General features: G+C 32.6%; 1 protein-coding gene across 1 annotated transcript in view; it reads left to right on the top strand.

Moving 5' to 3' along the window:
• Nucleotides 1-915: 915 nt before the first annotated feature.
• LOC136273968 (multiple epidermal growth factor-like domains protein 10) overlaps nt 916-18040 on the top strand; it is a 55923-nt gene continuing 38798 nt past the window's right edge. The window contains exons 1-6 of the mRNA XM_066079807.1: nt 916-988; nt 9923-10003; nt 10252-10476; nt 10978-11235; nt 12727-12858; nt 15403-15540. Of these exons, the coding sequence (XP_065935879.1) occupies nt 9946-10003; nt 10252-10476; nt 10978-11235; nt 12727-12858; nt 15403-15540 (811 nt within the window). The 5' untranslated portion in view covers nt 916-988; nt 9923-9945. The remainder of the gene's footprint in view (nt 989-9922; nt 10004-10251; nt 10477-10977; nt 11236-12726; nt 12859-15402; nt 15541-18040) is intronic.

The following is an 18040-nucleotide window of genomic DNA, read 5'->3' on the forward strand; positions in this document are numbered from 1 at the left end:
TTCTGATAAAATAGTTAGAAATCCCATTAGGAATGTAATGGTTATGGTATTATTTCTATGTAAAAATTTTGCAATGGTGGATTTTTTTTTAACAATATAAAAATTCTGACCTACTAACTAGCAATTTATCAGCCTATTATGAGAAGTGCAATTTTTATCGATAATTTGATAAATTTAAATGTGAAAGTTTAATATATACATCATGATCCAATCATAGATCCCTGAAATTGATCAATCAAACCGCTACAGTCCCTAACACGTTCTAATTGCCCAATTTTCCCCGTGCACTCTTAGTTTGTTCACAAATCGTTCACCTTGTGCTCCCCTTTCGAATAGCGTTCACTTATCATTCAGTCAGATAGTATATTTAAGCTTATAACAATATAATACATACAAATAGTTTATTTGTTTTTCTTTTTGATGACCGACGAAACACATTATAATAACATGTGATCAACAACAGTCACGTGATCAGCGTCCTATCTCTCCTGGTAAGAGATATCAGTCTTAACCACTTTGTAATCTCTCTACAAAAATGTTTGTAATAGTTCAGTGTTTAGTAACTCCTTTTTTGATGGTTAAGCCGCAAAAATATTAAACATTTTTTCTCAAATCATATTTTTGTCGATCCTGCTGCTGTGATTAGAATTTTGTGTTAGAAAATTTATCTGATTTTGTTTATAGCCAAACCAAGCATTTGGATTTTCTGACCTAAAATTGAAACTTTGTGAACGAAAGTCTAAACTTTTTGCAAAGGTAGTGTAATGTGGGAAAAATTACAAATAACCCATTGATAAACAAACGATTTGTTTCTGGGCTCTAAACAACATCCGCTCAGTCAAATAGATTACATGTATAATGTTAACAGGAAAACCCATATTATATAATACTGTTTTGTTGTTTCACTTGATGTGACGGAAACTGTGATAAACTTTGGGTCTATAAATTGAAATTGTCGTTACAAAATTCAATGTGAAGTTTGCATACCGTGAGTATTTAAACAGCGTATATTTCTGTAATATTATTTAAATACACTTTGAAAATATGCACAGTTTTATGTAAACACTGGTAAGTTTCTCTTTAATTTATGCAAAGTCGTTAAACAATTATATTTTTTTTTATATTGTAAATGTTGAAACCCCTTTTTTTTTTTACTTTCTATCTACTTTTTTGAATTAAATTATTATTCCGTTATATATTTAATATATTTGCAGCGAAATTCAAAATTTCAAACTTAACGAGGCTTAGTACATTTTGAGTGAACACCATTTTGTGCATCTTTAAGTAAACGTAATTGTAGTTTCTGATTTTAAAAAAAGGAGCATTCGCAACGTTTAAGTAATTAAAATTTATGACATTATTTGGGTAAAATGCTTAAGCGATTTTTCCGACACGCCAGTATCGATTTCCGGTATAGTAAACTATGCATAAAGCAAAAGAGAAAATATGATTCAAGAGTTTTTTTCTCGTAGCGGTCATATTAGCACAAAAAACTTTTAGCATTATAAATATTTTGATTATTTTTTTTCGCAGTCAATATACATCTCGATATGTCAAATGTAGAGAGAAAAAGAGTTTATATAAAAAAAAAAATACTTCGATAAACTGCCTCTACCAATGATGACATTTTGTCAGTACTTGTACAATAATTTCAATTATTTTAAAGAAAAAGATACATTTTGAGCAAAAACTAAAAAGTATAGAAAACAATTTGCACATTTCAAACAAATTTAGTTTAAATAATAAAACCCATAATTTTTCAGACTATCCTAAAATTGGTAATTTTCAGACAATCCTAGTGAAGATCGAGTAGATAAATGAGTAATTTTTGTTAATCTTAAAATAAGTGGTAAAATTTCATGCAAGAAAACGTTATGAAAAGATATCTAGTTTTAAATCAAAGTACTGAAGTACTGACGGGAGTTCATTTCATCGATTATTATTTATTTTAAAATTAACGATATGTTATTTTGCTTGGCAAGTAGTTTATAATCTGTATTTTAATTACGCACACTTTTATAATATGAATTCTCGAAATTTTCCGACAAGAATTTCGAGAAAACTCTATATGAATCATGTTGTGTAAAATTTAAAAATAGAATTGATTCCATCAAACTATGTATCAGTAATCGAAATATTTCAAACATTGTATGGATCCATGCAATTATGAACTCTAGTCACGTTCAACCAGATGCTCAGCTGTCTCCGTTAATCTCCGACAAGCAAAAGGTGAAATAATGATAAAGATATAATCTTTAGTAAAGTTAATAGGCACTGCATTGTTATCTTTGTACACAGCTTGTTAGTCAAGGACCTGCAATGGGAACAGGAAACAGTCGTATTTCACATCCTCGATATAAAACCGTACCTTCTATAAGCACATGTTTTGGTATTATTAAATGCACATTATATAATACATGTAATTAAGATAGCAATCTGATATTTATCAAGTTTTATGTTTCCAACTTTTTCACTATCTATTGTTGTAATTTCTAGTTTATATAAGAGTAAACGCGTTAACGGAAAGGAAAGAGAACTCGCGAGCTCAGCTTGTATGAAAAAAGTGGTTTATAAAATTGAGATGAAATGATATTTTAAAACATAATTTGTATATCTTATGAATATTACCTTTTTATTACTTAAAAGGCGTGTAGGGTTTTTGAATACGGCGAATACTGAATACTGATTGTTTGACTGCTTATATGGTTAAACTTTCACTAATAATACTGAACATAGGCTTTTTTGTACTTAACCCGATTGGCGATAATAAATACATGTATCAAACCGGGTCAGTTTACAAATTGAAACATACCTAAACAATTTCAATGAAATAGTTTAAAAACACTGCCATTTGATTTTTAACACACGATTCCGATTCATTTTAAAACTGCTCAAAAATTATTTGGGTATCACTTATTTGGCAGGGGTTTAAAAATTGTATGATTTTTGACTGCTGAATTGTTTAAACTTGCAGGTATAATACTAAATCTCAGCTGATTTGTACTTTACTCGATTGACAATGATATATGTCAAACCGGTTCAGTTCACACATTTCAACAAACATAAATATTTTCAATTAATTTGTAAAAAAAAAAAAATCACCACAATTTGATTTTGAACATGATTCAGATTTATTTTATGAACTGCTCAGAAAAAATTTTGACATCATTTATTGAGTGTGTTTTTTCCTATAAAATCTGGAATTTTCTATTTAATTTTAAAAAGTTAACATAAACAAAACCTAAGATTTGTTGACATACATTTTTGGGAGTTGATTTTTAATCAACTCTCCTATGCAGTCACTCGGACAAACAGAAAGTGAAACAGTGTTTGGACCTCAGCACAAATCATTGCTCCTGACAAGACTTAGCCGTTCTTCACAACTCAAAATGTTCATTGTTGTACATGTAAAACTGTGGTGCACAAGAATTTGTCTCTTCTACCCCCCCCCCCTCCCTTCAGGATTATTGTAGATTTTGATAAAATAAACGCCTATAATCGATTATTTTTTTGCTAAAATCCTTACATAGTTTTGTTTACCATGTTTTCACGCCGATAATTGCCGACTTATTGTCACTTCTTCGGCCATAACATCGTTTTTTATCCGTACTGGTGGCTCAAAAGTGTGCGACAGTATAAAACGATTATTTTGATTTAGTCAGCATGTAAAATAACAACGTAAATGATGAATAAATGTCAAAGATTTAAAGAAAAAAAATGCTAATGCTACAATTTGTTTACAGTCAGCTGTTCGAAGAAGGTCGCATGTTATGTCTCTGTACCAAGTGACACGCTAGCTATTTAACTAGTTTTTGTACGATCGGGGCTATGATTATACCCGCACTTTCTAAAGAAAGTTCGGGTATATTGTTGCTACCCTGTTCCGTCTGTCCGTCCGTCCGTCCGTCCGTCTGTCACGTTTTACTTTCTCGAACTGCTCTTACATCTTATAAACCAGGAAACTGAACTTTTGGAGTTTGATTTGGAGTATCATGTTGTTTTGTAAACAGGTTTCAAAAATTCTCTGTTAGTCCTGGGGGTCAAAGAATTGGTATAAAAATGACATTTTTCACAACAAACCTTCTTCCTTTAACTCCTCCTAATTTTTCAACAGTAGACAAACCATCTCTTGGAATATGTTTTAGGGTATCCTATAGATGCGCAATAAGGATTTGGAATTTTCAATTTTGTCCTGGGGGTTATTTATTGGCTGAAAAATGACGTATTTTTAACAACTTTTTTTTATCAGTAGCCAAATAATCTTCTAGAATATGATTGGGGGTGTCATATTGAAGTGTGATCAGGTTCCAGAATTTTTTTTATTAAGGGGATCGGTGGTGGACAACAAAAAATGACGTTTTTTGCAAAAAAGTATGGTTCCCAGAACTCCTCTTACAACTTTTGGAGTAGCTATGTCATCTCTTGGGATATAATTGGGGCTGTTGATAGATGTGCAATAAGGTTTTAAAAATTTAAATTTTATCAAGATAGTCAAATAGTAGCAGGGAATTGGCGTTTATCACTAAAAAAAACATAGATCCAAGAGCTCCTCTTATGATTTAATGGATAGACACATCATATCTTGGGATATGATAGGGACTGTCCTATAGATGTGCATTACGGTTTTGAAAAATTAAAGTTAACCCTGAGGCCCTTTACCTACATACCTTTTGATGCCCTTTAAGGATCAAGAATATATGTGGTTGGGGGTGGGGATCTCAACCGTTTTCGAGATATTCGTGCACTTCCTGTTCGAGTGGGGTCATCACCACTCCCGGGGCCCATGACCTATATACTGTTTGATGCATCTTGACACAAGGAACAAGAATATAGATGGTTTAATGGTTGGGATCTCAACTGTTTTGAAGATGTTAAGGGACTTGCTGTTCGAGGGGGTCAGGACCACCCACAGGGCCAATGACCTACATAAAATTTGATGCCCCTTGACATCAGAACCATGAATATATATGGTTTAGGGGTCATGCTTATAACAGTTTCTGAAATATATGGTAATTTCAAACTCCTAGGGGGTGGGGATGACCCCAGGGGTCAGATCTATTAAACCCTATATATTGCCGGTAACAGTCAATATATGATAATGAAAACCCTATATTATTATCTTTGTCCGTTTTCAAGTAACCATTTACAACAAAGACTACTATTCTTCCTACAAGGTTCAATGTTAGACCCCACACCCTTTTGAACCCCCCCCCCCCCCCCCGAAAAGTGGTAGTCTAACACAAAATGAGAAAAACCAAACCAGGATGCACAACTAAATATGTAGACCTATCATATCCTAGAGTTCTGTACAATTCTGTTCAGCCATCTCTGAGAAACAAGTTCAGAGCGGGAAAAAAGAAAAATAAGAAGACGAAGAATAATATTACATGTATAAAGAACTGTACAAAAACAATAAGTCTCCAAATTTCATTCGGGAGACTTAATAAAAAAAATAATAAAGATTAAATAGAGATAGGATCATTAAACATCAATAATCTAAAGATAATTGACAATTTCTGATTCTAAGGGGGTCAGGATGACCCCTTATAGGGTCATGACGTACATGCCATAATGATCTGATGCGCCATGACATAAGGAGGAAGAATAACTTTGGGTTAAGGTGGGGATTTTAATGGTTTTTCATGATATTTGATAATTTCAGGAAGTGCACTTTGGATCATGACCTACATACCATCTGAAATGCCTTGAACAAGGAAACAATAATATAATATGTACAGGATATATGATTAAATTCAAGAACCTAGATATAGATCAATCATCTATATTTTGTAATACTTCCTATGTATATATACATGTATTAGTTTGTGTTTTGTTCTATACTATTCATGTTCATGACTGTAGTATTGCTGAGTCTTATTTTAAATTACATTAAAAAATTGTCAAATATATGACTTGGAACCCCTATCCCCAAACAAACTCAAATATAAACTGCCCACCCCCCCCCCCCCCCTCTTAATTGTCGAGTGATCTATTAAAATTAAAATATAATTTGGGTGTCTAAAAACTTTTTAAAACTGGTATGCATGTGTATTCGCCTATTTGGGGCAATTGTAAAGTCTCCGAAACAGAGCAGTGTCATCATTAGACTAGGAATTACCAACATGGATCAAACACTACATATGAATAACATAAAATACTTTATTATTTCTAGTTCTAGAATGTCAGAATGTCTCCAAGGGGGCATAACCTATATACAATATCACGCGCAATGACACAAAGAGCAAGAAGAAATTATATGGTTTATGGATGAGGATCTCAGAAGTTAACAAAATATACAGTGTATCATCATTTTCTACATCTTCGCTAGCCAAGGGTTTTTGGTCCACTTTGCTCCCCGTAAACCCTTGGCGGATTTCATTACGAAAACTCGGTGATGTGGTGGCGCTATCTAGCGAGCAACTTGAGTTGCGCCCCTTGCATACTAGTATTTACATTTTAATCAAATTAAACAACAGGTTATATACACACTACGGCATTAATACAACTTAAAAACATGTTGACTACCGAATGTCGGAACATAATTAACGGTGCTATTAAACATGTTAAGTATAAATAAAGTTATAATCTAGGGAAGTCACGGAATGTTTTATTCATAGTGTTTTGTTAGGACCTGGAGCGAGAAAGTCGCCGATTTATACGGAAGCTTTAATGCCATAAAACCAGGTATCGCTGTCGTGAATATTGCGGACCAATGAAATTAAATAAAACAAAGCTCATTCAAACTTTAAAAGCAATAACCATAAGCAGGAACGTATATACTAACGGGATAGGCAACTTCTACATTCGCCATGTTTACTTCCCATGCTGATCATGCAAGCCTTGACAAGTTTGTAGAACTACATGTTCAATCCCAGTAAAATAGATAGGTTTTAAAAGGATCTGGTTAGACCATCGTTGGAGAAGCACTGTACTCGAGAACTTGTGTCTGAACTTGTTAAAAGCACCGAATGTGTTACCAAAGATCACACATGTGTTTTCTTTCAAAGTTTATATTTACAAGCACTGTGATTGGATCAGCTACTCGCAGCTGCAGCCAATCATAAAACAGAGCGTGTCACCGAGTTTTCGTAATGAAATCCGCCAAGGGTTTACGGGGAGCAAAGTTGACCGAAAACCCTTGGCTAGCGAAGATGCATTTTCTATTTCATAAAGGGGGGGGGGGGGGGGGGGGTAAAGACAACACCTTGTATTTTCCTGTTTTGTGGGGTCAGAACAGTCCCATAAGGTGATGACCTACATTGTATTTGATGCATTATAATACATTAAGAAAGAAATACTCATTCCTTCCTATTATTACTTATATAAAAATGATAAGTGTCTACACTTAATTACATGTAATACACAAATTTAATACGAAATTGTTTATACAGGGTCAATATGGGGTCAACTCAATAGTTTAAGTCTGACAAATGAAAATTAAAATAACTTTTGCAATTAAAACGACAGAAACTTACACAAATGCGATAGGATAGGTAACGATGATAAGCTTATTTAAATATTAAAAGATGATGATACAGTATGCTGTCAAAGGGAGATCACTGAAAATTCACTGCAAACAGTTCAATCCCAAATTGCACATAAAGTGCTGCTCATGTGTATTATCCTCTAGAATATATGACTTATTCATACCTTTGTAAGCTCAGTGAAGCGTTTCTAAGAACCAGTGTGCGCGGGGAAAAGAACAAGCTAAACATACAGATTCATCAAACAAATTTTTTGTCGACGTCCAATAATGCTCCCTTTTGTTTTCAACCGTGGTGCTATGCCAAAAATGGCCGATATTTAACTCGTTATTTATGGTGTCTTGGGGTTTGAAGACACGTTTTTAGTACCGCAAAGCTTTGGCGAGACCCAAGAAATTTGTGACATACTTCCATACCTTCGTGAGTCGAGATACATAAACAAAGACAAAAAAAGGTCATAGATGACGTCATAGTGTTTTCGCGCTTTATTTCATGCAATAAATTTAGAGGTGGACCAAACATCTGTAATGCGTGTACTAGCTATTCAGTATAGACTGCGATACCTGCCTCATTGACATGATTTGTTTTTTTTTATTTTTTTTTTATACAGAGATTATATAAACATATAGCAAGAGCCATACTTTACTGTCATATCGGTCCATTTTTAAGCTAATTGTACATGCAGTAGGCAGGTAAGTATATGAATATGTAATAAGGAGGAAATAAACATTAGGACATTTTGAACTAAATAAAAAGGAATAAAAGAAAAAAATAAACAGTAAAAAAAAAATACGCAGATATTGCATATAGTCAGACCATTAGATTTGAAAGCAGGAAATTACACACCTACAAACAGGGACCGGGGACTCTCTCTCTCTCACACACACACACACACACACACACACACACGGGGCAGGGGGTTGCGCTGTATGTATCATAAAATTAGTACCTTTGGCATACTTATTAATACTCTCTTAAAAATTCTTTGACGTTCGTTGATACGTAGATAACACTAGGTTGACAATAATGCAAGGTATGCGTAATTCTTGCTGCGCTCGCCACAACAGTAGCACCGTAAAACATTTTAAACATGCCTGAGAGAGTTTTTGGATGAAATTAAATGTATTTCTTCCTAATAACTGCTTTTTTTTCATTTGTTGTAAACTTATTTTTGATTTTGGATAAGAACGGCATTATATTTTGGATGAGTTATCTAACTGCCTGAAGAGCCAGGAATGGCGAAAACTTTTGCAGTAAATAGGATCATTTTGTGATATTATTCTGGATATTTATTTTTTTTAAATTATATATATATATATATGCCAAGAATATCACAAATGTATTATATGGTTGATATTAATATCTACAATATATCTACAAGATAGCGTGTTGATATAGCTTTTAAATATGTTAATCCTGAAATTCAAACTCTCATGCTTAAGGACGTTGGATCCTGCGATCAAAATGCTTAAAGTTTTTTTTCTTAAGTATTTTTTTAAAACTCTACACGTATAGCCTAACCAAAGTTCAAAACAAAATTTTAGAGTCTATATGCTTCATTTGGCGCTACGGTGTATTTGATATGACCTTTCTGCACTGAAAGTGCAGATTTCACATAAATCGCTTTTCCTTCTATATTTTATTATCGGAATAAACCATGGCATCAAATACAAAAGTAAACTATTTAAAATAAATCAAATTAAAATTATCATAAAGAAAAATGTTACAATTTCTTCACGTCATTAATATTTTGACATTTTTACACTGATAAAACGCTATTTTTTTATTACCAATTCAACATGTAATGGAATTATTTAAAAGTCTCAAACTTTTTCGTAAATAATGATAAACTTGTCAGAAAAATCTTAAAATTTCAGAAAAAAATACAAAAAGTATGGGTCTATTATATTAAATTTGGGATATGGCATGAAATAAGCTGATTTTAGTCAAAAATTGGGATTCATTTTTCCTTGACTTTTATGAAATATAAGTTAAATTAGCCAATTCGTGTCCATAGAAATATTGAAAAATTGTAAAATTATGTTTTTGTAGCAAAATGAAGATATCCTTATGCACAAACTACCTGTAAATTTTGTTTGCACTGAAAATAAGAAAGCTTAATTGACGGTACTCTAAAACAACTGAGTTATGATAAAATGTTAATTTTCTTCTTGAAAACCTTCCGCCACAAAATATAGTTACATAATAATCTCAGTAAATATGTAATTTTTCCTTTTCTATTTTATTTAAGATTGTTTAATTGGCATTATAAAATCTGAATTTATAAGTATATATGATGATATAATAATGAATATATGATTCATAATTTCTAGAATAGAGGTGACCCAAAATGGCTACCCAAAAACAGAGGAAAGAACCTCTTTAAGTGCTTATTTGGTTCTTAGAGTCATTTAATCATTTAATAATTGTATCTGTAGGTTGTGATACTCTACCAACTACAATGGTTGTGACAAGCTTATGTATTGTGTGGTGTATATTGTGGCCAGTAGCAACTTACGGTAGTATGATTGGTCTTAATCTTAGCAGGCAAAACTGATGAAGTATAAGAAGATCTTATAAATCATTTTTTTTTCTCGATAATTATCGACTTTGCTAAAATAGGTGTTAACAATATTTTAAACAATGTATCATCTTATCGAACGAATGCCAAAAAGTCATTCTATTTAAAGGCAATCAGTCATTTTGATTAATGTTATTACTGTTCATTCATGTATATTACCTTCTTTTTAACTTAATTTCCTTATAGAAAATATTGCTTTAAATAAATCAGCGTGGCAAAATAATCCATATTATGTTAGACCGTGGGGAGCAGATCATGCTGTCGACGGAGAGAAACTAAATTTGTCAGCGGAAGGCGGTCAGTGCGCCATATCGTATGGTGGCCAAACAGCAGTGTGGCGAGTGAACCTTGGAAGAGTTTACACGATTCATCACATCTTAATACAATATAGGACAGACAACTTAGTTTGGGGTAAGTTTTACTTTAACTTCCTCACAAGAAATACTGAAATTAAAAAAAGGAAATAAATGGCCAGATTAGAGATAAACATTACTCAAAAAAGACGACAAGCGGGCTTGACCGCAGAGCCTATGTTTGTTGGTGGTGTTCCATACGTTTTTGTGCGATGTGGATATTTCTTTACATACACAACACGAATATGTCAGTTTTTTAAAATTTAACGTACGATGAATAGTCAAAACAACACATAATTTATTAGGGTGTGTATATAGTCCAATAGATTGCGACATGATATGTTTTTTTTGTCGGAATGGAAAGTACATGTATTTAGAAGAGGACATAAAACATAGATATTATGTACCATGTGCTAGGAAAAAAATGCATATAGAAATATAGGAAACATCAACATTTTAATTTCAAATTTGTGTTATGCAAGCGCTTTGAATATGCTATTTTTGAAATGGTTTTCTTTATATTAAGGGTTTGTTTGTTTAACCAATCATTTCTTAATAGATATGTTCAACGGCCATACCTCTCGATTTTTGGGATTCTCAGTTTACATATCGAATACAACCAGGAAAGAGGATGGAATACTGTGCTTCAAGGACACATACTACACAAAAACAACTATACCCAATCCGATAAACATAACATGTCAAAGGAACGAACGCGGGAGAATGATAATTTATTACAACAACAGAACGCATTCTCCATACCCGGAAGGCTATTCTACACAAGCATATATTGAACTTTGTGAAGTGGAAGTTTACTGTATGTTTAAATATTTAAAAATAGATTTAATTAATTCAGTCCAAATGAAATAAACGAATTTTTGATTTTTTCGATAAGTCCACCATTTAATTTATTCAGTTCTAAAAAGTTCTAATTGGGAGTATTTACCATGAATAACTTTATGAAAGAAACATTTTAAGACAATTTCCAATACCAGAGTAGCAATCAAAAATCATCATCTTTCTATTTCAAATACAGACATCCAAATTAAGAGTAATACTGCCCTGATAAATTCTCTTTCTCATTGTAAACATACTTTTTTAATTTCTTAGGAAAATATTCATCAGTTACAGAGTGTTAAAACGATTTGTTTCTCATTTTAGCTCACCTGAACCGAAGGATTAAGTGAGCTTTTAAGAACACTTGATGTCTGTCATCCGTCCCTTTGTCTGAAAACTTTTTACGTTTTGCTTTCTCTCTAGGACCTCCGGGCAAAATTTAAACAAACTTAATGCAACGCATCCAGAAAGGGGATTCTAAATTGTTAGAACAAGGGCACCACTAAGCGAAGCTTTCCATCGCGATATGACTTAATGTAGGAGGAGATACATTATTTAAGAAAATACATGTAAATTCATCAGATAAAAAAAATGACACAAATATTCTCTTAAAACCACTTTGAATTTATAATACTGTGGAATCATTAATTTTCGTGGGGGCCAATTTTCGTGGATTGCTAAAATTTTACAGGTTCGTGGGGGCGTAATTTCGTGTATTCTCTTAAACCTATAGAGGAAATATGACTTTATTACCCTAATTTATTAATTTGTGGAGGATGTTAATTCGTGGATGAAAGGTACCCACGAATTCCACGAAAATTGAACCACCACGAAATCTAATGATTCCACAGTATCTATTTATTAAAAAATTCACAGGCTTTGTGGTGTATAAATTTGGTGAGCGGGTACATTTACGTGTTTATGCAGTTTTCCTATCCCTAGCAAACTCTTAACACATATGCTTTAAAGTTTATTATTTTATATTAATCTAGTGACATTCATTTTTATATAAGCATACATAAACGATCCCTGTATATTTTGAAACATAGCTAAAGATCTAGCGATCTCTAGTCTTTTCTGATGTACAATACTCGCGCTTGTCGTATGTCAACCCATAGTAGTAGACACATGTATGTAGCTATTATTTATATGAAACAATTTTAATTTCGGTGTAAATCGGATAACTTTAATCTCTTTTCCGCTTTAACTTTTAACTATGGGCAATCTTCAAACTCTCCAATACTACAAAACGTTTTGGGTTTTTTTTCGCCTTTTTTTCTTCTTTTTCCAATAAAGTGCAGGACGCTTTAGAGTGCACTCGAAATAAGATGATACATGGAATTGTTGCTCAGGTGATCGAGGTGGCCAAGGGGCCTCTTGTACGAAGCTTCAGGTTTTTAAGATTTATTTTTTTTAAAGAATGCATTGTAGTACCATAACCAAAATGATTTTTCTCTCCCGTTTTTCGCAGCTTGCCCGTATGGATATTTTGGACATGATTGTGCTGACAAATGTAATGACACTTGTACCGGCTGCAATATACTTAATGGTCTGTGTGACACAGGATGTCATCCAGGCTGGAAAGGAGAATACTGTCATTTAGGTAAATACTGCTACATTTATTACCTAACACATTTATAGCAAACTAACATGACTGAAAAAAATTTAACACAGAAATTCCTCAGACGAATCATGTCTAATTATTGTCAAAGAGTGGACATATTTGACTGCGCCCATGAGAAAAGGGCCGTTATGGCAAAGAAGATGGGGTAATAAGATGGCGCAAATGCCCATTCGGGTTTGTCGTAAAAAACAATTTAGAATTTATTTTTTCTTTTCAAATATATTATAATACAAGTTTGCAAAAACGTAATTTCTAACTATATTCAGTTTTTAATATATTTAACAAAAGATAAGAAAAACAAATATTGCCTGAAAATTTGGTGGTATCGAACCCATACCATAAAAACCCTAGAAATACCAGGTTAGCTTATGTCAGGTACTCTAACACTGAGCCATTTCAGACACAACAAAGTAGGCTGTTTAAATACTATGTGTAACTTTGGCCACGAATTTACGGACTTGTATTATTTTTTTCAAAACATTCAACTGTTGGGATACAAAATGATATTTTTAATGCATAGCAGGTCATCTCTACACGATTCTGTTGATTAAAATCGGCTTGTTTTCCATTAGACCTTATTAAGACTATAAGAAAAATATGGAGCACAGACCCAATCTATAAAAGGAAATGCCTTGAAGTTCCAAAAAATGACAGTATTTGCAGGTTTTGATACGTATACTCCTGTTTGAGTCAACATATTCCATGTATTGAACATACCTACAGGTTAAAAATCAATGATTCTTTAAATATATATTGTTTTAAATGATTTAAAAAAAAAAATCAGGTTTATTGATACTTTAATTTTTCAGTAGCCTGTCCGACCGCGTATGGGCATTTTATACACCTTATCCACCCATCTTCTTTAACATTATTTATCTGATGAATACCAGTATGTGTAGGTTCTAGTACAAACTATATGCAACTACATATCCATGTCAACCTGGAGCTTTTTCCCAGTTGAATAGGTCCGTACAGAAATGTAATGAGTTCTTCAAAATGTTTTATTGTAAATTAAAGTACCAAAAATGATAATGCTAAAATCATATTTTTTTTAATACCAAGAATTTAATAATTCAATAGATTCTTAAATTCAAATTAATTTATCAATTACAATAACAAAAAGAAATGGAATATTTTGTATTTGGAATTTAAAGAAATTATGTCATATTGATTGGAAATAAATATACCCAAACAACTTTAATCCAGTCAATACATGTAGCTTTAGCGCATAATTTGAAATAATCAGTAACCAATCGATATATCTCGTAAAAATAACATTGTAAAATATTCTTGATTTTCATTTCACCCGCGGGGAGCCTCCAAGTAATTTCTGCATATGTAGTTGGGTTATCTCTCTTGTTTTTCGACTTTACACATAGAAATGACGTGAAAGTGTCAGTAAAGATGTGTTTATTGTAAGATCAATCCTCAGGTCGAAAATAACTTGCTCAATATTGTAAGGTACAACTTTAAATCAAATAATGGCTTGAACACAGCTTGTTTATGGCTGTTAGCCGGTGTCGTCAATGACGCTGTGCAGTGTGTGTAAACAGACGCAGACGGGCGCGGATCAACAAGTTAAAGTTGATACTTGTAGTCGAGAATAATGATAATAAGAATTATTTTCCATGAAGAAGTAATTCTGTACGGGAATATTTCATACAAGAACACTCAATACCTCAAATTCTTCCATGGAAAGCAATTTGTTTAATCGATCTTCGATCTTCTGAGTCTTTTTATGATGAAGAAGAGTTGTCTTTCGTTCGTATCATCGTAATAAAAGAAACCGGCGCGGAATCTAAATATTCGGTTGATATGGATGTTAATGAGAAAAGATGTAAAAAGTATATATATATATATATGCATGTTCGTTTTAACTGTTTAGAGGTTGCAAAGGGAAACTAAATGTACGGGTATTTGACTTACAATTGAAACACGTGTTCATTAACAAAAACAAACGCGCGGTTTTGCACCGTCAGACGATTTATATTTCTTTACGTAACGTCATGTCTTTATGACGTGTTTTCTCTGTTTTAAACAAAAAGCTATAAGGCCCTTTTCTCATGGGCGCAATCATTTATGAGTTTCTACAAATAAAAAAAACATTTTTTGTGAAAATGTTTCACTGCACATTATCATACAGTATGTAGTAACACTGCATAACTCTTGATTATATGAATCGCATGGGAAGTCGAAAACTTTTTAACACTATGTTTTATGGAAGACAAAAAATAATTTGGATGTTTATGACGAATAGTGCAATAGCTATGGTTTGTTTTAAATATAGTCGGTCCGATACTGCTTTATATGATAATGTTGTATTTTAAAAGAATGTTTTTTTGTTTGTTTGTTTTTTTTTTATCAAAAATGCACTTTAGGTAGAAAAAAGAACTATTTTAAATTTAGTTGACTTGTTTAAAATGCTTCAATCTTTCTTTGTTAAGAATACAACATTTAAAAAAAACCCACCCAAATTCTCATCTTGAGTTCATGTATATATCATTTTTTTAATTATTTAAACAGCATGTAACAGAGGGTCATATGGAGTTGATTGCAAAGGGAAATGTGGAAATTGTCGTGATATCAGCCAATGTTCTCATATAAATGGAGCTTGCTTAACTGGGTGTGATGCTGGTTATCTGGGATACGCATGTAAAACAGGTAAAAGTTTACAATATCAACTTGCAGTTTGTACTTTTCATAAAAAACCATGACACATACCTATCGTCAAAACGTTAATGAAAATGAATATTACTTTTTCTATATTTGAACTCTCATATCCCTAAAAGATAATTCAAATCTCAATTTCATATCAATATCTTTAAAATGAAAACAAAGTAAGAAAATGCTTATGTAACTAGATCTGTTCATACTAAACAGGAAGTGTATGTTAAAATAAAACGGTTAAGTATAACTTGAATTTTCATACCGATAACCTAAATATATAAATGGAATAATATTGAAAAACATGATAGTTCTCCTAAAGAGTGAATATGGTACAGTCATCTAATAATATACAAATTTATAGTCACGATTTAAAGATTTTAAGATTCAGATCAATTAAAGCAAAACAAATTGTTTTCCCTACAGAAAGATTTCTGAGAGCTTCTAAATCACATTAATCCAAAACTATCTGAATATAAACATTTGATTTTTATCGTGGCTGCTATAGGACATATGCTTCAGATATTTTTGTACGCCTTTTATTGCCACGATTTTAAGGTTTTAAGATTCAGCTTGTCAAATGCTGTAATATATAATCTAACTTATATGGCAGCATTTTGACATATTGTTGATTTTGTGAAATTGTTTAGACTTTGGCCTGTAGACAATTCGAAGGCTTCACAAGTTTCATAAAGGTTTATTTCCCATTTGACTTAGATCTTCTTGAAAACTGAAATGCATATTATTGAAAATGACTATATAATCATTATGTGACAAAAAGGGCTCTATATCCAGGACAAGGGGAAAATTTAAGGTTTGAGCTCACCTGTGCTGAAAGCTCAAGTGAGCTATTCTGGTCACATTTTGTCTATCGTCCGTCTGCCTGTCCGTCTGCGTCTCCGACTGTCTGTTTGTCAGTTAACTCTTCACATTTTCAACATCTTCTCAATAACCACTAAGCTAATTTCAACCAAACTTAACACAAAGCATTCTTAGGCAAAGTTTTGAAAATTAAGGACCACGCCCTTTTTCAAGGGAAGATATTTAGGAATAACTGTAATATTTGGAGAACTTTTCAAACATCATCTTCTCATGAACCATTTGGCCATGAAAACAAAAAAAGTTTATGGAAGCATTCTCAGGTAGTGTTGATTCAAAGATGTGAAAATCAAGACCTCCGGGGGTAAGGTGGGACCACAATCGGGAGAGGGGTCAAATTTTTTCATAGGAATACATAGAATACACCTCGTTTAACATTTAAAAATCTTCATCTAAGAAAACAATTGGCAAGACAAATGGAAACTTGTGTGAAAGCATCTTCAGTGAGTGAAGATTCAAAATTGTAAAAATCATGATCCGCGGGATTAGGGTGGGGCCACAATAGGGGGGCGAATTTTTACATAGGAATATATAGAGTAAATCTTCTTTTCAGAAACTAATTGGATACTTGTATCCTTAGGTAGGGTAAATTCAAGTTTGTTCAAATCACGACCCCCGGGGTAAGGGTGGTTGGGGGGCAACATTTTTAAATAGGACATATATTAGGATACTATGACGATGGGGAGCATGGAGCGGACAGGCGCTTACTACACTATAGGAAAACAAATCAAATGTAGGATATAGCGTTGGTCATTAAACGGCGGAGCGGTCATACGCGACTGGGTCTCGAGAGATTAATTATTATGGAGGAACGTGTGCGATGTTCCTACTTACTAGAACACCTATAAAATAGGTTTCAAATATATACAATCCTTGCAAATATCTTTAGCCGATTAAAAAAAACTCCTGGTTTTCTCGTACAATGTAAAGTACAATGTATTTATCATGTTCAACAATTTCACTCTTTTTTTTAACTGCGCAAATGAAACATCCGGTTTGTGTTTATTGACACTGAAATTGCAAAAGTTGACGTTCACCTTGATTCATAGTTATAGTGAGCATGTCCACACAAAGGTATTCTATTTTCTTCCTACTTTCTCTTCTTTTGCCCTCTTTGACAGTACTGTTTACCCCAAAATTTGATTTGTTTGAATTACTTTTTTGGTTTCCACGTTTGCTTTAATTGCGAGTTAAAAATAATCCGTCGATTGACTCATGTCGGACATTAAGATATATTCTGTAAACTGTCAAGGACTGAATGACGATAAAAATAGAAAATACGCTTTACATTATTACAGAAAACAAAACTGTAACATTCTTTGTCTGATATATACTCACTTTACAAAGGAAATTGAAAACAGTATCAGAAACGAATGGGGTTTTGAAGTTGTATTGAATTCTAAGAACAAAAATAAATAAAGAAATAAATATTGTAGGTGATTATATTATGGTTATTAGATCCATCCAATTATTATTTTGCAGGAAAATAATCCGAAAGCAACAGTAAACTATAAGAGCTAATTAGTTATTTTGATTTAGCAAATATTAATAGAGAATTTCACCCAAATACAGAAAGATATACTTGGAGAAACCCTTATCCATAAAATCAAGCAAGGCT

This window comes from Magallana gigas, chromosome 1 (assembly GCF_963853765.1).
Source record: "Magallana gigas chromosome 1, xbMagGiga1.1, whole genome shotgun sequence".
Classification (NCBI taxonomy): domain Eukaryota; kingdom Metazoa; phylum Mollusca; class Bivalvia; order Ostreida; family Ostreidae; genus Magallana; species Magallana gigas.